Here is a 24239-nt window from a genome sequence, read left to right as displayed (position 1 = left end):
ATCTCTTCTCCATCTCAATTCTAGCTTAAAAAAAAGCATTCCCTACTTATTCAAAGCATTTTTTAAATTTTTCATTTCATACATCAATTACCTTGAAGGCCTCTCTGATTGATTTCAAGATTTGTGGCAAATTTTAAACTGCAGCTGCAAATCTCTATCCAACCTAGGGATCCACTCTCCAACCTAGGGATCCACTCTCCAACAGTTCAAAGGTAAATTTGTTTATCAGTAATGTGATACTGAGCCAGAGATTAGGACAGTTCCTGATTTGATTTGATGTATTTGAGTTCACTTTGGACCTGCAGGAGCGATGTAACAATGAACTGAAGTAGATGTTATCAGCTAATATTCATATATTTGCCTTCACACATTGATCTTCACTCAAAGGAAAGTTATTTTTAGAAGATGTAGACATCTAATGTCTATGTAACTCATACTGCTACAACAGTTTTCAAGAACAACAGAAAAACATGGAAAAATGCATCAATCCATTTACCTGATGAAATTGTGAAAGTTAATATTTATAATAACTCAGTATCGTACAACTTTGTAGAAGTTCTACTTAACAGTTACAATTGTATATTCGGAAGAAGAGTGATATGAAGAGGCGGCATATCACAGTTCTGAATCAACACTGACCACAATGTGTAAGTGAACTTGATACCTCGTGTTCCAGTGGTGAACTGCTGAGTTTTGTCAGGATTTTAAACAATATGCATTGAGTAAGAAGAGACATTTTTCCAAAAGTTATCATTTCCCTTTAAAGCTTCTAAAGTAACAATCAAGCATAAACAATGACTCAGTAGCTTAAATTGGTGTAAATCTTTTTTTTTTGCAAAATCACTTTAAAATAAGATATAAATGAAACTTTAATAAAATAGGCAGAGTCTGTGTGAAATTTAATATTTAAACCTATGAACAATCAAAACGGGACAAGTAATTGCATCCCTGCTCTACCACAACTTCCTGTTTCTGCCCATTTCCTTGGTCTTACATCATACACCATATGTATAAAACTTCTGCATAAACATATTCTGTGTTTCCAATCCAGTTTGAAGTATAGCTTCAAAACATAATTCAGTGGTTCACATCCAAAAAATTCTGTGGAAAGTGGTGTGAAAAGAAAATTGTGGATTCAGTGATAACAAGTGAGACAGAAAGCTCCAAGTAACTTCTTGGATTAAGTGTAGTTTTAAATCTATCATTGCTAAATAACCCTCTTACAGGCCACTTGTTTTCTCTCATCAGAATGAGGTACCACAATATTGTGTACGAGATTTCTTTTTGTTTGCTATTTCAACTTTTAGAAAGGCAAGTTAAACATGAGACTGGGAAACATTTAAAATTCGACATATGCCTTTTTCAAAAAAAATTCTGAACTTTGAAATTTACCATCCAAGTTGTTTTGTGCCCGTGAAAGGGTTAGTAATTACTTGAAAAATAGTGCACCTATATAAAGTTTATAAATAAAACTCCTTCTTTTGTATGCAACAGCTTGAGTGAACCTTACCAAGAAGAAAGTTGAATGCAGTGAGAGAACATTTTTCATCCCAATTAATCGATTTGTAATCAATAATGCAAAGTTATTCAGCATGCATGAACCACACCACATTTAGCATTAAGCTGGCCCCATCCACTGCCAATCAGCTGGCTGCATGGTCCAAAATCATTACAGTTTAAGACCATCCAGCAATGTTAAGGATCATTTCAGTAATGGCCAAGCAAGTATCTCTAATACCTCTCTTTAGAAACGAAGCCGTTCTCTGGATTATTGCAAGCCCTAATGAGGAAAATGAATGAAAGTACACATGAGGAAAAATGAAATCATTTTTACAAAGGCTTTGAACTGAGATGTTGAGAAAGTGAACTATATGCAATGTCGGCAAATTTACCCTGTGTATAATTTACTGAATATGGGAATGCAAAAAGTCACAGCCTGTTTTGTTGATCTACACAAATGATACATAAAATGTTTATGTTATTGTATATTGATCAGAAAAGCAGAAACCGTGTTAACATTTTTTCAAACAATGGCATGATGAAACACTGTTCTCAAGGTATTGGGCATTTTAATTTATGTCATTGACCTATGTGAGCTCTAAACACATCAGGGCTGAATTTCAAAGGACCAGTCGGAAGAACCAAGCATGGGAGCATGTTTGCATGCATCTAGTGTATGGTACACTTATACTATCACTTATAAAATGTCAGTATTATTTTCTTTTGCTACCAGATCAATTTTTAGCTATGTTCGAACAGTTTCTGGCAGTGGAAATGGAGCTCCATGTAAAGCTGTCTGTTCTTCTGCTTTACGACTTTTTTCTATTGCTTATTGCTTTCATTGGCATAAATTACATTGTTGATCACCTTATTTCTAAAACATGAGAAGATGACTTTTTTTTCCAAACTACATCATCTAAGATAATGAACCAATATATTCTTGTGTTTTAAAAGCTGCAGATAGATTACACTCCTATTAAGTCATCCATTCAACTTCAACCTCCAGAGAAACTAGATTAATCAGACAGCTAAAGTCAACTTAGTTTCCATCCCAATTATTTCAACAGGGTGAGGCCCAAGGCGGCTCTAGAATAGGAGGTTAATTTGCTCTTCTAGATTACACCCAAAGAAAATAAACATAGTTCCTCATTGGAAAGTACCCAGCCTGACCCTTCAGATTTGAGGAGTTCATATGGACGAGTTCCTCACTGACTTCAATTTCTCATTTCCAACCATAATATTTTGTCATTCAGTATTAAACTCACATGGAGGGCTGTTAACAACTTTTGGTTCAGATGTTATAACATTTGTTCTTATTTGGGCAGCTACCCAACCCTCCTCTTTAGTGGATTATATAATTTCAAATGTTTGTTTGATGGTATCTTTGGAACTTCTGCAGAAATACTTGCCAAAACATTGTTATTATATTGTCTTATTAAAAAAAAGACAGCTGAATCAGTACTTAGTCCAAAAGCAGATTCAGTGGGACATTTACACTGTAATGGTAACATCGTTTTGAACAGGTTTGTATTAACCTAGAGCTTAGCTTAGTGCTTAATTCAGAGGAGAGAACTGACCAGGAAGTATTACTCTGCTTCACTCCTGTTCAATCATGTACTTAATCCAAATATTCAATAGGAAACTTCAAAACTGATTGGCAGTGAGACCACAATTTTTACATAAATGTACAGACAGCCAACCTCATGAATACAAATGAATCATTTGAAACCCAGCAGCTGTATAATGGAACACAAAACATATCCCTGATACCCATTTGTAATTGTTTTGTCTTTCCTCCACTGTAGCTTTTAAATGTACATATATGACTTATCAGATCAGTTTTATTTATGTTGCTAGGGATGGATAAGGGATCCTGGATCTAGATGTATTGATGATGCGTTACATAATCTATTCCTTCCTTTAATTTAATTACACTATCATAATTTGCCTTCAACTTGCAGGAATGGCTGCCATTTCAGTAGTAAAATTATGGCATATTTCAAATCCCTTATTAAAACAATTACTCTCTGCATTGTTTGAAAAAGCACAATCTACAGTTTCCTTTTGTATATTACGATAGATCACTATTACCAATCTCTTCTCAAAATCTGTTCCAAAATTGAGAATTATTTTGCTGTTGGGCCTTTCTTTTTTTCCTGAAAGGTCCAAATGCAGTTTTGAGAGACAAATCACACAACATTTGTGACAGTGCTCTCTGTTTAGATAAAAAAAGGTCCCTTTAATTTTACAAGCTGCTATTAACCCTTCCACAACTCAAGCCATTATTAACAGTGATCCATAGTTTAGCACTTCAGCCTACAGTTAATAGCTTTATAACATTTCTGATTTTTGTTCAGCAATATTCAATTGATGAGTCCCGAACATAGGATGCTGTCTAAATCTCCACCTACCGTGCCTACATATTGTTTCTATTAGGTCTGTTTTTTGAGTGTGGAAACTTCTTGCTGATGTTGTTACCATTTTATCAGATAAATTATCCCATTAGCAGTTCTTTGGACTGGTCTTTAGAATTTCTCACCATCCTACCATATTTATACCTCTCAAAGGATATTGTCTGCAGATTTTTAAAATTAAAAATTCACTTTGCATCCATTTGTTGTCAAGTTAGTAAGTAAAACATTTTTCCAATTCACAAAAACTCATGGTAAATTGCATTTAATCAAACATATTTAATCTCTGAAGTGTTCTAAGATTCCTACTGGCCACAATAATTTAAAATAGCTTTAGCAATAGACAACTAGTACAAACAATTCAATGCTCCTTACCAGATTTCTTCTTTCCAATTGGTTCCCTATAATAAGAAAAGTGAAGTTATTAATGAGTGATTGATGAGTTTATTGTTACATCAGTGTTACTGGTTTAAAAGATGAACTTAAATCTTGAGTTATTTTACAAAAAGGACTGTAGGAAAGATTAAAGTACAATATAGTTTTTTTTCTAATTGTACAAATACGAATATTATTTTTCTACACATATCAACGCTCAATCTTTTAAAATGATCAAATTTTCATTAAAAAGTGCAGTTGAAAGAATTTCTGCTGCTTTGCCAGGGCTGTCAACCAAAGGAATTGTTATTCCACTAATCATGTTACTTTCAATAGACAGAAGTGACATGTAGATACATTTGATATTCTAACAAGTATTCATCTGAAGGTATCTCAAACACAGGTTAAGCTGGAAGAGCAATAATAACGTTACACAAAAGTGATTGAAAAATATTGGAAGAGAAAAGGTGAGGAGACACTTCCTGCAAAATGAATAGCCTAATTTTTTTTTCTAATATAAAGTATACATTCCCTGGATGAAATATTCATTTTTAAAACATTGTTCAGTCTCAATCCTTACCCCACGATGATTCAGTGGTGCCTGACTCTACAAACACTACCAATGGTAGGAAAGAGGAAAAATGGATTAAAAATACAATCTCTCTCTGACAGACACACTACATTTTATTTCCCGTTGTTTTGAGTACATCATTAGCCAGCATTCACTCTTTATTTTTCTCATTTTTAAAAGCATGGTTTATATATACTGCAAAAAATAATTGCCAAAATTCTGTCCAAAGTTAAGCTCAGTCTGTCCAAAACAAGCCCCATGGTACATATCAAAATACACTACAATCTGCTCGAGCCAGACAAGATACTTTGCAATCTGCCTGAGCCAGACAGGAAGCAAGGCAAATTCAAAACAGTTCTAATATACTTAGGAGAGTCTTACGTGGAGAAATTCTATGTGCTCATTCTAACTTTATTGGTGAGTTTAGAGGTGACATGGGTTTAGACTATTTCAGCACAAAACAGCAAAAAAATGTGAAGCTTTTTAATTCAAACTAATTTCAATTTAATTTGAACCTCTTGCTTTTTTAAAAAAATATACTCATCACATATTTCTGCTCCACTAGTATTATTTGATCTAGCAATGGGAGATTTTTAAAAAATGGGAAAGGTTAGAACTTTAATCAATGTAGAGTATTCAAAATAGTTACATCATAGATCATTGATAAAAGCATTTCTGATTATTATACCAAACCCTGTGGAGGTACAAATGTTGGTGAGTGGAGATAATTGATATCACAAACTGAAACTTCAGTTCAAACCAACTACAAAACTTTTAACATATATAATTCATCTTTCTAAGCTAGATACTTCAAAAATCCAGGCTCATATTGCATATTTCTGGTGTCTCAAACCTTTTGGAAAGATGTTTGCGTACTCTGTAGTGCAAAATGGTGGCATAATGGTTATTGTCATTGGATTCCTAATCCAGTGTCCCAGGCTGTGTTTTGAGACACAGTTCAAATCTCTGCATAGCAACTGGTGGAATTTAAAATTTTTAAAAAATCAATCAATTAATAAATCTGAAATTGGCAAACATAAACATGTCATAAATTTGCATTAAAAGCTGATAGGTTCATGAATATCCTTTCAGAAGGGAAATCTGCTTTTACGATCTGGTCTGGTCTACATCTGAATTCAGCTCTCTACGAATGCACTGGATTATTAACTGCCCTTGGAATAGCTTCGCGAACCATTCACTTGTACCAAACAATTACAGAAAAGTTAAAAAGGAATAAATATGGACAAAGCACCTCTCCACCATTTCCAAAACGATCAAGACACTTGAAAAAACTACAATACACCCGCCCCATCAACCTTGTGAAGTTCTCCCAACGAACATCAGGGGGCACGTATCAGAGCTGAAAGAGCAGTCAAACTGGTAAGTCAAGCAACGACCTAAGAGATTCATATCTTACAGACATCACCATCACAATCTCTTGTACCTTACCTAAGAGTGACAAAGGTAGCAACACAGTGGTATACAATTACAGGAGTTGGGTGGTCATGTTGCGGCTGTACAGGACTGTATTGCGGCTGTATTGGTTAGGCCTTTGTTGGAATATTGCGTGCAATTCTGGTCTTCTTCCTATCAAAAAGATGTTGTGAAACTTGAAAGGGTTCCAAAAAGTTTTACAAGGATGTTGCCAGAGTAGGAGGATTTGAGCTATAGGGAGAGGCTGAACAAGCTCCTTCGGTCCAACCCATCCATGCCGACCAGATACCCCAACCCAATCTGGTCCCACCTGCCAGCACTTGGCCTATATCCCTCCAAACCCTTCCTATTCATATACCCACCCAAATGCCTTTTAAACGTTGCAATTGTACCAGCCTCTACCACTTCCACTGGCAGATCATTCCAAACACTGACCACTCTCTGTGTGAAAAGGTTGCCCCATCGGTCTCTTTTATAACTTTCCCATCTCACCCTAAACCCATGCCCTCTAGTTCTGGACTCCCTGACCCCAGGGAAAAGACTTTGCCTATTTACCCTATCCATGCACCTCATAATTTTGTAAACCTCTATAAGGTCACCCCTCAGCCTCTGATGCTCTAGGGAAAACAGCCCCAGCCTGTTCAGCCTCTCCCTATAGTTCAAATCCTCCTACGCTGGCAACATCCTTGTAAATCTTTTCTGAAGCTTTTCAAGTTTCACAACATCTTTCCGATAGGAAGGAGACCAAAATTGTATTCAATATTCCAACAGTGGCCTAACCAATGTCCTCTACAGCCGCAGCATGACCTCCTAAACTCCTGTACTCAATACTCTGATCATTAAAGGAAAGCATACCAAATACCTTCTTCACTATCCTATCTACCTGTGACTCCACTTTCAAGGAGCTATGAACCTGCACTCCAAGTTCTCTTTGTTTAGCAACACTCCCTAGCACCTTAACATTAAGTGTATAAGTCCTGCTGAGATTTGCTTTCCCAAAATGCAGCACCTCACATTTATCTGAATTAAACTTCATCTGCCACTTCTCAGCCTATTGGCCCAACTGGTCAAGATTCTGTTGTAATCAGTGGTAACCTTCTTTGCTGTCCAGTACACCTCCAATTTTTGGTGTCATCTGCAAACTTACATCCAAATCATTTATATAAATGACAAAAAGTAGAGGACTCAGCAGCGATCCTTGTGGCACTCCACTGGTCACAGGCCTCCAGTCTGAAAAACAACCCTCCACCACCACCCTCTGTCTTCTACCTTTGAGCCAGTTCTGTATCCTTCCAGGAGATCTAACCATGATAACCAATCTCCCTTGGGAAACCTTGTCAAACGCCTTACTGAAGTCCATAGAGATCACATCTACTGCTCTGCCCTCATCAATCCTCTTTGTTACTTCCTCAAAAAACTCAATCGTATTTGTGAGACATGATTTCCCACGCACAAAGCCATGTTGACTATCCCTAATCAGTCTTTGCCTTTCCAAATACATGTACATCCTGTCCCTCAGGATTCCCTCCAACAACTTGCCCACCAGCGACGTCAGGCTCACTGGTCTATAGTTCCCTGGTTTGTCCTTACCACCCTTCTCAAACAGTGGCACCACGTTAGCCAACGTCCAGTCTTCCGGCACCTCACCTGTGACTACCGATGATACAAATATCTCAGCAAGAGGCCCAGCAATCACTTCTCTAGCTTCCCACAGAGTTCTCAGGTACACCTGATCAGGTCCTGGGGATTTATCCAACTTTACCCTTTTCAAGACATACAGCACTTCCTCCGCTGTAACATGGATATTTTGCAAGATGTCACCATCTATTTCTCTATCATTTTCCACAGTAAAAGCTGATACTCATTTAGTATCTCCCCCATTTTCCGTGGCTGAACAAAAAGGCCACATTGCTAATCTCTGAGAGGCCCTATTCTCTCCCTACTTACCCTTTTGTCCTTAATGTAGTTGTAAAAACTCTTTCGATTCTCCTTAATTCTATTTGCCAAAGCTATCTCAGGTCCCCTTTTTGCCCTCCTGATTTCCCTCTTAAGTATACTCCTACTTCCTTTATACTCTTCTAAGGATTCACTCAATCTATCCTGTCTATATCTTACATACGCTACCTTCTTTTTCTTAACCAAACACTCAGTTTCTTTTGTCATCCAGCATTCCCTATACCTACCAGCTTTTCCTTTCACCCTAACAGGAATATACTTTCTCTGGATTCTTGTTATCTCACTTCTGAAGGCTTCCCATTTTCCAGCCGTCCCTTTACATGCGAACATCTGCCCCCGATCAGTTTTCAGAAGTTCTTGCCTAATACTGTCAGAATTGGCCTTTCTCCAATTTAGAACTTCGACTTTTCAATCTGGTTTATCCTTTTCCAACATTATTTTAAATCTAGTAGAAGTATGGTTGCTGGCCCCAAAGTGCTCCCCCACTGACAACTCAGTCACCTTCCCTGTCTTATCTTCCTAAAATATGTCAAGTTTTGCACCTTCTCTAGTAGGTATATCCACATACTGAATCAGAAAATTGTCTTGTACGCACTTAACAAATTCCTCTCCATCTAAACCCTTAACACTATGGCAGTCCCAGTCTATGTTTGGAAAGTTAAAATCCCCTACCATAACCACCCTATTATTCTTACAGATAGCTGAGTTCTCCTTACAAGTTTGTTTCTCAATTTCCCTCTGACTGTAAGGGGGTCTATAATACAATCCCAATAAAGTGATCATCCCTTTCTTATTTCTCAGTTCCACCCAAATAACTTCCCTGGATGTATTCCTGGGAATATCCTCCCTCAGCACAGCTGTAATGCTATCCTTTATCAAAAATGTCAACCCCTCCCCCCCACCCCTCTCTTGCCTCCCTTTCTATCCTTCCTGTAGCATTTGGATCCTGGACCATTAAGCTGCCAGTCCTCCTCATCCCTGAGTCATGTTTCTGTAATCGCTATGTTATCCCAGTCCCATGTTCCTAACCATGCCCTGAGTTAATCTGCCTTCCCTGTTAGGCCCCTTGCATTGAAATAAAAGCAGTCCTACCTTGTCCCTGCCTGCCCTGACTGTTTGACTCGCTTCTGTTCTCAACTGTAACAGTCTCAAATTGATCTCTTTCCTCACTATCTCCCTGGGTTGCACCCCGCCACCTTACTAGTTTAAATCCTCCCTAGCAGCACCAGCAAATTTCCCTGCCAGTATATTAGTCCCCTTCCAATTTAGGTGCAATCCATCCTTCTTGTACAGGTCACTTCTACCCCAAAGAGATTCCAATGATCCAGAAATGTGAATCCTTCGCCCATACACCAGCTCCTCAGCCATGCATTCATCTGCTCTATCCTCCTATTCCTGCCCTCACTAGCTCGTAGCACCTGGAGTAATCCAGATATTACTACTCTCGAGAACCTTTTTTAAATTTCTGCCTAACTCTCTGTAATCTCCCTTCAGAATCTTAATCTTTTCCATTCTTATGTCGTTGGTTCCAATGTGGACAATGACTTCTTGCTGGTACCTCTCCCCTGTGAGAACATTCTGCACCCTCTCTGAGACATCCTTGATCTTGGCACCAGGGAAGCAACACACCATTCTGAATTTTCGCTGATGGCCACAGAAACAGAAACATCTGTCTATACCTCGGACTAGAGAATCCCCTAACACAATTGATCTCTTGGAACCCGACATACCCCTCGTTGCATTAGAGCCAGTCTCAATACCAGAAACTTGGTTGTTCGTGCTACGTTCCCCTGAGAATCCATCACCCCCTACATTTTCCAAAACAGCATACTTGTTTGAAATGGGAATATCCACAAAAGATTCCTGCTCTAGCTGCCTACCTCTCTTACCTTTCTTGGAGTTAATCCATCTATGTGACTGTATCTGAGACTCCCCCCCCCCCCTTCCTCTAACTGCCATCCATCACATACTGTGGCTGTTGCAAATTCCTTATTGTTTCTAACTGTCTCTCCAACCGATCTATTCCATCTGATAAGAATCGCAACCAACAGTATTTATGGCAGATATAATCTGCAGTAACCCTTAAACTCTCTTTAAACTCCCACATCTGACAAGAAGTACACATCACTCTATTAAAGGCCACTTTTGCTCCTTCATAATCTACAGACCCAGAAAATAACACCATCTTATTCCTCTACAAATACTGTCCCGGGTTAAATGAATAATTATGGCTTATATATTAAGTTTAATCAAGAGACATATCTCCAAAAACATATAATCAAGAAAGAATCCACTCTACTCACTCCTGCAGATTCTCTGTAGGCCACATTTAAAAACAACGATGAACTTATCGGATTTTGTTTTGTGAACTTCGCCCAACGGTTATCCAAGATCAGTTGTGAATTTCACCGTTTGTTAATTTTCCCAGATGCACTCTGATGTCCAACGATACATGAACTCAAATAGCAAAGGCGGTAACTGTGCAGGTCCCCCCACCCCCACCCCCTCTCTCTCGCCCTCACTCTCCTGCACCAACCTCACCACGTGCTTCCTTTGTCTGCTCTTCTCCCTTTTAAAACTGTTGTTGTTTGACTTTTTTTTCCCCCAAGTTCCAAAACAATGCAACCGCATATTAAACAGTAATTGCTGCTCCTGGAAATTGAGGAAATCACCTCCAGCACCTAAAATACCTCAAAAAAAGGAGCAGCTGTTACAGCCAGAAATATTTCCATCCAATGTTTGATATTATCTTTAACCTTGGATTTTCTTCTAACAATCATCTATTTTGTGTATTTTGAGATATCGCCTTAAATGACTGCTGCTGCATTTCTATTGACCCATTATTTAACCTAATTTGCCAATTCATTTTAGGAGGCTCTGCTTTCATGCCCTCATAATTGCCCTTAAGTTTTAAAAGAATAGTTTCAGACTCCCTCCTCTCTTCGTGAAACCATATGTAAAATTCATACATATTTCTGCCCATCCAGGAGCACTTTCATGATGAGATCGTTAACAAATCTGATCTCGCTGTACAATAACACATCTAGAACAATCTGCCATCTGATTGGCCCAGAATATGCAGTTCTGAGAAACTATCCCAAAAACATTCTATGAGTTCTTCTTCTCAACTATCTTTGCCCATCTGACTTTTCCAGGTAATATATTGGTTAAAATCTCTCATGATTATTTCTGACAAACTCCCACTTTTTTTCATTTATGCTTCACCATACCTTGTGGTTACTATTAGGAAGCCGAACACTGCTCCCACAACGGTTTTCTGGACTTTGGTCACCTCTCTATTATGCTAATGCCATCATTAACAAACAGACTCTTGACAATTTCTAGGCTCTTCTGAACATTAAGTTTGCTTTCAACACTGTTCACAATATCATGGGAGATTGATGACTATAATTCCCATTAAATGTGCAGTTTAACAAAAGAATCTGTACTTTAAGTTTGTGCAATTACTGTCATACATTAAGAGAACACCTTTTGACACCTGCATCCATGCTATTAACTGTTATAATCATTTCTTGCTGATTGAAGTCATTTTTCAACATTAGAACAGTGAATAACACACAACAGCTTCGGCACAATTTCACTTCCCAAACTCCATGGGACAGAGTTTATCAGGAAATCAAGTACACACAATAAGTAACTTCAGTTAATGCAAAACTGAGGGAACAGCAAAAAACAGAGGAAGTAGTAATGTATAATGCTTGTTAATCAAAATCTGAAAATATTTAAAGATTGTGTATCCACAACCTTTTAAGGAAGGGAATTCCAAAGACTCTCAACCCTCCAAAAGGAAAACATGTTTGCTCAACTGTGTTTTAAATGGGCACCCTCTTAATTATTAGCTATGACCTTTAGTTCTAGACTCTCCTACAAGAGGAAGTTTCCTTCCAGCATTCTCCCACATCTCATCCCGCACCAATCAAGTCCCCTCAGGATCTTTTATGTTTCAATAATGTCATCTCGGTCTCTTCTAAACTCTAGCGAATACAGGCCTAGCCTTTCCAGCTTTATAGCCAAGGTGTGAAGCGAGCAGTTCCTGAACCCTGTGCAGGCTATGTGAACTTGGAAAGTGCTTGCTACTCTGGCAATTACTGGAACCTTTCAAGGACACAATACTTGCAAGAGTTTCCCAGCCATCACTGCCATTGATTCTTGATCCTGTATGATATGCCAAGAGTGGTTGGGTCCAAGATTTATATTTCCCACAGTAGGTCAATGCTTAAAATTGAAATTCAACATTGTGATGTGATCACAAGTTTCTTTCTCCTGCATTATGTGGGTATCTGTTTAATGCTGTTGCCCAATGAAGGTCCTCACATTGTCTAAAAATGCAGCCCTCTCCCTCCTAAAATGACATGCTTACCCCACTCACTCTGGGTGTGGTCACAACTATTTTAATTTTCACTGTGCACTTGTAGTTTGGACTGTGATAGAAAGATATGACAGCCGTGCTTTACAGAGTGAGTCACATTGTCAGTCTCTCAGTATGAGTGATGCCCTACACCTTCATATGTGCTCCTTGGTTGTCCTCCAAGTCAACACTATCACTTTTGATCTTCACCATGTTATTACCCAACATGGTTATTTAACTGTTCATCTCCGCACTTTATCCCCTGAGTTTGAGGTATATTGCATAGTAATGCCCAACATTTGGATATCAGTGCATGTCAACTAAAGCCAAGGTGGTGTCGGCCATCAACAACCTCCTTCTCCTGCATTATGCCTTTCCCTCACCTTCTTTTATGTTGTATTGTCCCCTCCATCATTGACAACTGTTATTCCCCTCTACATCCCAGTATGCTGGATTTCCAATCTCCACAATTGAGATCTCCAGCTGCTCTCTCCCAGCAGTGGCCCCTGATAACCCCTCCTGAAGCCCCAGGACTGACCATGACTCCCTCCATTGACCAACTTGGATGGACAGCCCCAACTGACTATTGATTAGAATCCTGACAGATGAGTGTGCAGCTCCCCAGAATGGCTGCACTGGACTGATTTCAGAGACTGCCTTGGTAGCTCTTGATTAAATGCATCTCCACTGACATGAATAAGGACCCTTAGACTTTAAAACATTGCAAGGGCTTCAGCCAAATAGTCATGGGTTTGCTGCTTATGTGGCTGGTACTGGAGATTGATGTAGCAAGGAAATGATACAACGCATCCATGCCTGGACTGATAACTGCTACCAACCATGACAGGTTGCCTGGCTTTGAAGCTGTGTTAAGAGGGAAGTCATTACAATAGTTTTTAAGTTTTTAAGAGTTTTTAAGGCGCTGGCTCATAGGGCAAAGCACAAAAAGCCAAAGGCAGAGATGCTGCCAGCATTCAACTGGCACAAAGTAGTAAGTGCTAAGAACAAGGAGACTTGAGATCACCCTGATGCAATCAGGGATTGATGCCTGTCCTCACAGGCAATGTGTGCTGGCAGCAACATTCCAAAGACAAGGACCAGTGCACTGTTAGGTACAGCACTAAACACTATTGAAACTGGAGTAGAGACGTACGATCCAGCTGTTATGTGGTTTGATGCCAAAACCCAAGGACAGGGGTGTGAGTGTGTGTGCGATGACTGCCAATGGAGCGTGCCCTGAGATGTTGGTGACTACTTCCAAGATAGAGAGTTAGAGAAGCAAGTGGTGAGCTGGAGTCACCAGGTACCCATTCTGACTTTCAGGTCAGAAACTGTTGCTGTCTAGTTTCTAACTCAGCGGATAGAAGAATGACAAAATGCATATAAACAAAGGCAAGATTAACTAATAGTGAGATGTTAATGCATGCAAACATGCCATTCGCTGCTCACTTGCTGATGAGATTCTCATCGGTACAGTTGATTGGAGAGTAGGACTTGGTGCTCTTGAATGCAAGAATCTCATTTAATTTTCCCAACTTTCTTGCTTAATGCCCATATCATTCAGGGGCTGAGCAGATTCTGCTCAAGGTCTTCAACAGTCTGTTTATTGCAGTGCATTATGAATTTCCATGATTTTTAGCAACATTTTTCACAATTTAACCATTTTTCCAAATAAAAAACCTGAAAACAGTGGCCTTGTCTATGACATAACTCAACAGCCGTGTTAATTTCTATGGTAGTGCATTCTTGATAATGGACTGTTCATTTAATGGACAAGAGATCCTTTGTCTTTGCTGTACTGCAGTCTGAGGTGACCTTGAACCCTTTTGTACTTAAACCAGTCACATTAATCACACTTCAGCATCCAACAATTAGGTAACCCAGTCTTATAATATAATTCTGACGTATTTGTAAGAAAAATTGAAACAGCAATCTTGTGGGACATAAATGGGCTTATGTAGCTCAGGTCCACTGTAGTTACCTTCTTGAATTTAGAGGCAATAGTTGCTCTTTTCAGAGATTTGAATGTCTCATTTCTATGTAGGCCAGTTTGTTTTGCCCTATAATCTGCTTATGCAGGGAAATAACAATAGCAGCCGTTGTCTTTAAGACTGAATATGCGTGCTTTTATGAGCATTTCTTCAACCTCTCCAAAGACATGAGGAAGAAAATGCTTGGAATGCTGAAGCTTCATGCATGATTGTAAGCTGCTTTATTTTCTATCAGATCAACAAACAGGCCAACAGTTACAATCAGGCTCACTTTTTCCATCCACATAACCTCTCTATTAGTAGTACAATATATACTCACGTAAGAGTCGAATTTTTGAGACTATTTAAGAAAAAATAGATTTTCAAATATTACAAATACAAAACAATGCAACTCAAAACAGTACAAAAATAGTAAAAAACTAAATCCAAATAATAAAAAAAATTCCCCAACCCACCCTCCTTTACGAATGTATAAACATATATAGAGAAGTATAAAATTAAAAAAAACCTAAACTAGCTATATAACTAAATAAATAAATACCTAACAACAAACAAATAAATAGTAATAACTCAGCCCAGCCAAACAAAACACTGATACATTCACAGCTCCTCCTCCCTGGATATTGGATATATTAGTGTGGCAGATAAATCTGTGTCCAGGTATTTCAAAAAGGGTTGCCATGTCTTGTAAAAATTCTCAGTTTTGTGGTGTACAATGTTTGTGAGAAAATCCAGGGGAATATGCTCCATAACAATCTTCCGCCAACCCGACAGGCCTGGGGGGTTTTTCTGATATCGAACCTAGCAAGATATTCTTCCTTGCACAGAATGTAAGAATATTGAAAAGTTTTGCCTTATGCGAGTCTGTAGGAAATATAATGGGTAAGCCCAAAAGGAGCGAAATAGGGTCCTTCTCCACCCCTACACCTAAAATCCTCTCCATTGCACCCACTACAGCGCTCCAATCTGTTTGAAGTCTGTCACAAGACCAAAGACAATGGGTAAGAGTACCCATACAGACCTTGTACTTGGGGCATGCTGAAGATACCCCTTGTTTAAATTTTGACAAACCGTCTGGGGCTAAGTGGACCCTGTGGAAATGTTCAACTGTAAAGTATGGGTCCTATTGTAAATAGATATCTTCCTTGCATTCTCCCAAATATCCTCCCATGCCTCTGAAGAAACTTCAACACCCAGCTCTCTTTCCCACAGAGTTGATCAGACTCATCTGAGGCGGCACCCCCCAGTTGATGATATTGAGTACTGACAGAGAGTTTACTCTTATTTTAGTTTAAATTTATGAGGTGGACTATTACATGGATTCTGCTTTTGAGGGGCTGAAATTCATGACTGTTAAAATTCATACTGTATCATTAGAAGCCCAGTTGATCCTTAAACGAAGAAAGAAAAAGACACAATGAATTACACTTTACTGAATAAAGAGAATAGAAAATTAAGTGAGTTAGTAATTATTCCGTCCGTCTTTTCTTTTTTTCTTCTCGTTATTGTCTCTTTTATTATAAAAAGTACCCTGGAGCGGCACTGATATCATTGGTGCAGCTGAGAGCTAGACTGGAATCTCGGACTGGAGTGGGACAGACAGAACGGAGCAGGAGGGCTGGCAGTCCAGAGTGGGATGATTGGCAGAACGGAGAGGGAAGGCCGACAGACCGGAGTCCCAGAACGAAGCAGGCCAGCCAATAGACTGGAATCGCGGAACGGAGCAGGATGGCCAGCAGAGCAGAGCAGGATGGCTGGCAGAACAGAGTCCCAGAACAGAGCAGGATGGCCGGCAGAACAGAGTCCCAGAGCAGAGCAGGATGGCCGGCAGAACAGAGTCCCAGAACAGAGCGGGATGGCCGGCAGAACAGAGTCCCAGAGCAGAGCAGGATGGCCGGCAGAACAGAGTCCCAGAACAGAGTGGGATGGCCGGCAGAACAGAGTCCCAGAGCAGAGCAGGATGGCCGGCAGAACAGAGTCCCAGAGCAGAGCAGGATGGCCGGCAGAACAGAGTCCCAGAACAGAGTGGGATGGCCGGCAGAAGGGAGGCCCAGAGCGGAGCAGGATGGCCGTACAAAAAGTGAATACTAATTATACTAATTATAGTGCTCACTCAATAATGAACTTAAGAAAAGCCAAGCCTAATGTCAGTGTGAATTATGTGAAGAACTAGGACTGACGTTTGAACGAGACATTTGGAAAATTCCAGATTTTTTGGCCAAAAATACAGGGTTGACTTTTACATGAGATCAACTTTGACTTAAATATACACAGTGATCTAAAAATAACAAATGTACTATTCTAACCTTAGTTGTCCAACTTGGTTAACTTAATATCCAACTTCTTTCTCTCTCAACATATTTGTTTTGGTTTGGCTTACTGTCTTTAAGTTACACCATTTCCAACAAGTTATTCTGTTTTATATATTTGCTGCAGAAAGTCAGAAATTATTAAAATCCTTAGAATAATGGAAGTGGCAATAGTTGATTTCAGAGTCAAGATAACAGTGACAAGCTAACACATTGATCACTACTGGCTTTTATGTAGTGTCAATATCAAATCTGCTCTGAGTCTTAAACTATGGTCTTAGAATTTATTTCTTTGCCTACAGGAATATAGTAGGAGCAAGAAAAATGATATTGAAAAGAAATCCAGTATATTTCTGCAATGTTTAAAATTTTAGTCCAACCATGGATTTGTGCAAGAGGATGAAAATGTTAAATAAGAAATATGAAGGGTAGAATTAGAATTAGGCTGCGTTGGCACGTGTACTCAAATACAGAAATACAGTGAAAAGTGTACAGAGTCACCATTTTCTGGTGCCATGTTAGGTACAAAAACTTGAATAGAAACATTCTATATATAAAACCAAAACAACCTGGTAAATTGGTTCACAGACGTTTTGCCGCCATTCTAGGTAACATCATCAGTGCGTTTCTGGTGAAGCGTTGGTGTTCTGACCTGCTTGCTATTCTGTGTCTGGGTCTGCTGGGGTTGGTGTCATTTTCGGTTTTGTTGCTGGTTCTGTTTCTTAGTGGTTGGTATATGGGGTCCAACTTTATATGTTTGTTAATGGAGTTCCGGCTTGAGTGTCAGGTTTCCAGGAATTCCTATGCATGTCTCTGTTTGGCTTATCCTAGGATTGATAATGTTGTCCCAGTTGAACGTGTTCTTGTCCGTTTGTGGGTATTGTAGTGGAGTACTTGGTCTGTGTAGGTAGCCTTCTTGTATACGCTGGTCTGGAGTTCCCCGTTGGCCTTGCATGAGACCATTATGTCCAGGAAGGGAGTCTGTTGTTGTTCTCTTCTGTCTTCATGAATTTTATGCCAGTAAGGATGTTGTGTATGGATACAAGTGATAGCTAGTCAAATCTCTTGGTGGCGAGTTGGTGTTTATGCACTCTGGTGGCTAACTTCCTTCCTGTTTGCCCTATGTAGTGCTTTTGGCAGTTTTTACATTATATTATGTAAATAACATTGGTCCTGTTGGTTGTGGGTATGGGATCCTTTATATTTGTTAGTAATTGTCTTAGTGTAGTAATTGGTTTGTGTGCTACCATGATACCAGGGGTCAGAGTAGTCGGGTGATAATTTCTTGGTGTACAGCAGTGTGGCCAGTGAGTCTGGACATGTTATGTCTTCCTGTTGTGCTCTGTTATGTCAGTTACAGCGGACTACCTGTTCAGTACAAGTTGCTTCTGAAGACGTTGTGCAGGTGTTCGTCTTCTGCTTTGCACAGCTCCGGGGTGCTGCAGTGTGTTAGGGCTCGCTTGAACCATGTTCTAATGCAGCTCCGGCTGTGGATGTGGATGTTGGGATGGTTTCTGGTGTAGTTGAGTACTTGGTCTGTGTGGGTGGCCTTCTTGTGTACACTTGTCTGGCGGTCCCAATTAGCCTTGCGTTAGAGAATTATGTCCAGGAAGGAGAGTCTTCTTCCTTCATGAATTTTATGGTAGTAAGGATGTTGTTTATGAGTTGATGGGCTTACTCCAGCTGTGCGCATTTGGTAATGACAAAGGTGTCATCTACATAGCAGATCGGTAGTTTAGACTGGATAGTGGGCAGTGCTGTCCGTTCTAGTCTTTGCATGACAACCTCTGCTACTAGTCTGATATTAATAATTCCATGGGCGTTCCATTAATTTGTTTGTATACCTGGTGTTGAAGATGAAGTGGGTCGTGAGGCACAGATCTAGTAGTTTGAGGGTGCTGTCTTTGCTGATAGCATTGGTGTTGTAGGTTGCCTGCATTCTTGGTCCTTCAAGTAGCAAGGGTAGTGTATCTTTGGATGGGTGAATATCTATGGAGGTGAACAGTACTGTCGCATTGAAGGATCCCATAATCTCATCCTCGTGTATTTTGGTGTTCTTGATAATGTTGAGGAATTCTTGGGCAGAGTGGACGGAGTGGGTTAAGTTGTCCACTCCTTTTAGTCTTTGAATGCAGTTATTTAGCTACTCTGTATGTCAGTGTTCATTATTAAACACACACAACTAGAGGAAATCCATCAACTCAGAAACAACATCCTTACTGCCATAAAATTTACCAAGCAAGAAGAGAACAAACAACCTACTCCCTTTCTGAACATAATGGTCAAACCCAAGGCCAAGTGAAATTCCAGTATTGTTGTCAATAATATTCTGATACCACTGATTTGCTGATTAGACAAGCAAATGATTTTGTTCCAACCACTGACTTGAAAATTAATCCATTGGAAAATAAAAGGTCTTAGAATGCCCTCCGTCAGCATTCAACATATTTCCAGAAATATTAAGCAGGACGACGTAAATTTTATTACAATCTATGATGTAAATGCAGTCACTTGGAGAGAGTTGAATCTCATATGGCTGTTGGTTATGTCAGGCTGGTGACAAGGAGCACAAAAATAAGGGTGTGTGCAATTCTGGTCTCCCTCCTATCGGAATGATGTTCTGAAACGATGTTGTTGAAAGGGTCCAGAAAAGATTTACAAGGAAGTTGCCAGGGTTGGAGGGTTTGAGCTTTAAGGAGAGGCTGAATAGGCTGGGACTGATTTCCCTGGAGCATCAGAAGCTGAGGGGTGACCTTATAAAGGTTTATAAAATCATGAGGGGCATGGATAGGTGAAAAAGACAAGGTCTTTCCCTCGGGTGGGGGAGCCCAAAACTAAAAGGTATGGGTTTAAGGTGGGAGGGGAAAGACTTAAAAGGGAGCTAAGGGGCAATGTCTTCATGCAGAGAGTTGTGTGTGTGTATGGGATGAGTCATAGAGATATACAGCATGGAAACAGACCCTTTGGTCCAACTCATCCATGCCGACCAGATATCCCAATCTAATCTAGTCCCAACTGCCAGCAACCAGCCCATATCCCTCCAAACACTTCCCTTACATGGAGAAAGTGAGGACTACAGATGCTGGACATCAGAGCTGAAAAATATGTTGCTGGAAAAGCGCAGCAGGTCAGGCAGCATCCAAAGAGCAGGAGAATCGACATTTCAGGAAGAAGGGCTTATGCCCGAAACGTCGATTCTCCTGCTCCTTGGATGCTGCCTGACCTGCTGCGCTTTTCCAGCAACACATTTTTCACTTCCTATTCACAAACCCATCCAAATGCCTTTTAAATGTTGCAATTATACCAGCCTCCACCATTTCCTCTGGCAGATCATTCCATACCCGTACCACCCTCAGTGTGAAAACATTGCCTCATAGGTCTCTTTTATATCTTTCTCCTCTCACCCTAAACCCATGCCCTCTAGTTCTGGATTCACCGACCCCAGGGAAGATACTTTGTCTATTTATCCTATTCATGTCCCTCATGATTTTGTAGACCTCTATAAGGCCACCCCTCAACCTTCGACACTCCAGGGAAAACAGCCCCAGCCTGTTCAGCCTCTCCCTATAGCTCACATCCTCCAACCCTGGCAACATCCTTGTAAATCTTTCTGAACCCATTTAAGTTTCACAACATCTTTCCGATAGGAAGACTAGAATTGCATGCAATATTCCAACAGTGTCCTGTACAGCTGCAACATGACCTCTCTACTCCTGTACTCAATACTCTGACCAATAAAAAAAGCATACCAAATGCCTTCTTCACTATTCTACCTACCTGTAACTCCGCTTTAAAGGAGCTATGAACCTGAACTCCAAGGTCTCTTTGTTCAGCAACACTCCCTCGGACCTTAACATTAAATGTATAAGTCCTGCTAAGATTTGCTTTCCCAAAATGTGGCACCTTGCATTTATCTGAATTAAACTCCATCCGAAACTTCTCAGACCATTGGCCCAACTGGTCAAGATCCTGTTATAATCTGTGGTATTTTCCCATTTGCCAGCCGTCCCTTTACCTGCAAACATTTGCCCCCTATCAGCTTTTGAAAGTTCTTGCCTAATACCGTCCAAATTGGCCTTTCTCAAATTTAAAACTTCAGCTTTTAGATCTGGTCTATCCTTTTCTATCACTATTTTAAATCTAATCGAATTATGGTCGCTGGCCCCAAAGTGCTCCCCCACTGACATGTCAGTTACCTGCCCTGCCTTATTTCCCAAGAATAGGTCAGGCTTTGCACTCTTTCTGGTAGGTACATCCACGTACTGAATCAGAAAATTAACTTGCACACACTTAACAATTCCTGTCCATCTAAACCCTTAACACTATGGCAGTCCCAGTCTATATTTGGAAAGTTAAAATCCCCTACCATAACCACCCTATTACTCTTACAGATAGCTGAGATCTCCTTACAAGTTTGTTTCTCAGTTTCCCTCTGACTATTAGGGGGTCTATAATACAATCCCAATAGGGTGATCATCCTTTTCTTATTTCTCAGTTCCACCCAAATAAGTTCCCTGGATGTGTTTCCAGGAATATCTTCCCTCAGCATAGCTGTAATGCTATCCCTTATCAAAAACGCCACTCCCCCTCCTTTCTTGCCTCCCTTTCTATCCTTCCTGTAGCATTTGTATCCTGGAACACTAAGCTGCCAATCCTGCCCAGCTCTGAGCCATGTTTCTATAATTCCTATGATATCTCAGTCCCATGTTCCTAACCATGCCCTGAGTTCATCTGCCCTTTGTTAGGCCCTTTGCATTGAAATAAATGAAGTTAAATTTATGATTCCTACCTTGTTCCTGCCTGTTTGAGTCGCTTCTGTTCTCAACTGTACCAGTCTCAGATTGATCTCTTTCCTCACTATCTCCCTGGGTACCACCTCACCTCCCCTCCCAACTTACTAGCTTAAATCCTCCCAAGCAGGTCTAGCATATTTCCCTACCCCAAAAGAGATTCCAATGATCCAAAAATGTGAATCCTTCTCCCATACACCACCTTCTCAGCCATGCATTCATCTGCTCTATCCTCCTATTCCTGCCCTCAGGAATAACTTGTAGCACCGGGAGTTTTCCAGATATTACAACTCTCGAGGACCTCCTTTTTAAATTCCTGCCTAACTCTGTAATCACCGTTCAGAATCTCAACTTTTTCCCTTTCTATGTCATTGGTTCCAATGTGGACATTGACCTCTTACTGGCCCTTCTCTCCCGTGAGGACATTCTGCACCCTCTCTGAGACATCCTTGATCTTGGCACCAGGGAAGCAACACATCATTCTGATTTTTCACTGATGGCCACAGAAACAGAAACATCTGTCTGTACCTCAGACTAGAGAATTCCCTAACATGATTGATCTCTTGGAACCCGACGTACCCCTGTTGCATTGGAGCCAGTCTCAATGCCAGAAACTTGGATGTTCATGCTACATTCCCCTGAGAATCCATCACGCCCTACATTTTCCAAAACAGCATACTTGTTTGAAATGGGTATAGCCACAGAAGGCTCCTTCACTAGCTGCTTACTTCTCTTACCTTTCCTGGAGTTAACTCATCGGTGTGACTGTATCTGAGACTTTCTCCTCTTTCTATAACTGCCATTCATCACATACTGTTGCAAATTCCTCAGTGCTTCTAACTGTCTCTCCAACTGATCCATTCAATCTGATAAGATTCGCAACCAACAGCATTTATTGCAGATATAATCCACAGTAACCCTTAATCTCTCTTTAAACTCTCACATCTGACAAGAAGTACATATCACTCTATTCAAGGCCATTTTTGCTCCTTCACAATTTACAGACCCAGAAAATAACACCATCTTATTCCTCTACAAAACACTGCCCCAGGTAAGATTAATAGTTATGGCTTATATATTAAGTTTAATCAAGAGACATATACAAAAAAACACAATCAGAAAAGAACCCACTCTACTCACTGCTGCATACTTTCTGTAGACCACTTAAAACAATTAAGTTATCTGACTCTGTGATGTGAACTTCGTCCAAACAGTTCCTCCAAAATTAGTTGTGAATTTTACTGTTTGCTAATTTTCCCAGATGCACTCCAATGTCCAGCAATACATGAATTCAAACAGCAAAGGCAGTAATTGTGCAGGTACACTGTGGTGTCAGTTTCTTTCTCTCTTTCTCTCCTGCACTGAGCTCACCACGTGCTTCCTTTGACTGTTCTTCTCTCTTTGAAAACTGCTGTTGTTTTGACATTTTTTTTCCAAAGTTTCAAAACAATGCAACAGCATATAAAACAGTAATTGCTGCTCCTGGAATTCGAGGAAATCACCTCCAACATCAAAAAAATCCTCAAAAAAGGAGCAGCTGTTACAGCCAGAAATTTTTCCTGTCCTCCATCTTGGATGAGCTGCCAGAGAAAGTGGTGGAGGCTGGTATAATTACAACATTTAAAAGGCATCTTGGTGGGTATATGCATAGGAAGGATTTTGAGGGATGGGGTCTACAGCTGGCAAATGGGACTAGATTAGTTTAGGATAGCTGGTTGGCATGGACGAGTTGGACCGAAGGATCTGTTTCTGTGCTGTACATCTCTATAACTATGATTTTATGGCACCTTCCTCTCTAGGGAGCTCTTCCATCTCAATCTACTTTTCTTTATCAATGAGGAATGAGAAGTAGATATGTAGATCTTTAGAGGAGCACGTTAGTGGCCTCCCAGTACTGGGAAGCGAAGGATGTCATTACTTTAATTTGATAGGAGCACACAGCATGAAATAAAGAGCCGCTGTACACTGTGAATTCACTGGTGAGAATGGCATTTTGGGTGCAGTTGGTGATATCGCTCAATGACAGCGTTCTTTGCGAAATTAAAGGCCACTCAAATATTGCTTTTCAGTTACGTTAATAAAGAAGCGCTCTCTGAATAATTACTACGAACATGGCTTCCCTCATCACTCTCAAAGCAGTTGCTCCCTTTTCTCAATGTTGCTCTCTTTTGTTCTCCAACATTATAGAAAGCTCCATAAGACAACTAATAACTAGTCTAATTACTTGAAAAAGTGAGGACCGTAGCTGCTGGAGTTCAATGTCGAAAAGTGTGGCACTGGAACAGCACAGCAGGTCAGGCAGTATCCGAGTAGCAGGAATATGACGTTTCGGGCATAAGCCCTTCATCAGGCATCCAATTACTTGAGAGGGACCCAGAAAGGATAGAATAACAGATTCTTGTTTCCAGAGTAACTGAGCTTTTCACAATGATAAAACACAGAGAAATACCCAAGAAATTAACCAGCAATCTGAAATTACAGAGGACCTGTAAGTTGTATAATTGCTTTAAACAGTTCTGATAACAGGTTCTTT

The 24239-nt window shown here is 40.1% G+C and overlaps 1 protein-coding gene across 2 annotated transcripts in view; it reads right to left on the bottom strand.

Annotated features, from left to right (window-relative positions):
* The window catches only part of sh3pxd2b (SH3 and PX domains 2B), a 329121-nt gene that overhangs the window by 77165 nt on the left and 227717 nt on the right, over positions 1-24239 (bottom strand). The window contains exons 6-7 of one of the 2 annotated variants that reach the window (XM_060837107.1): positions 4287-4312; positions 1739-1780 (exon numbers count right to left, since the gene is read on the bottom strand). In XM_060837107.1, the coding sequence (XP_060693090.1) occupies positions 1739-1780; positions 4287-4312 (68 nt within the window). The remainder of the gene's footprint in view (positions 1-1738; positions 1781-4286; positions 4313-24239) is intronic. The other variant, XM_060837108.1, reaches the window with a different exon arrangement.

This window comes from Hemiscyllium ocellatum, chromosome 16, assembly GCF_020745735.1.
Source record: "Hemiscyllium ocellatum isolate sHemOce1 chromosome 16, sHemOce1.pat.X.cur, whole genome shotgun sequence".
NCBI lineage: Eukaryota > Metazoa > Chordata > Chondrichthyes > Orectolobiformes > Hemiscylliidae > Hemiscyllium > Hemiscyllium ocellatum.
This window is presented reverse-complemented; position numbering and strand designations above follow the sequence as displayed.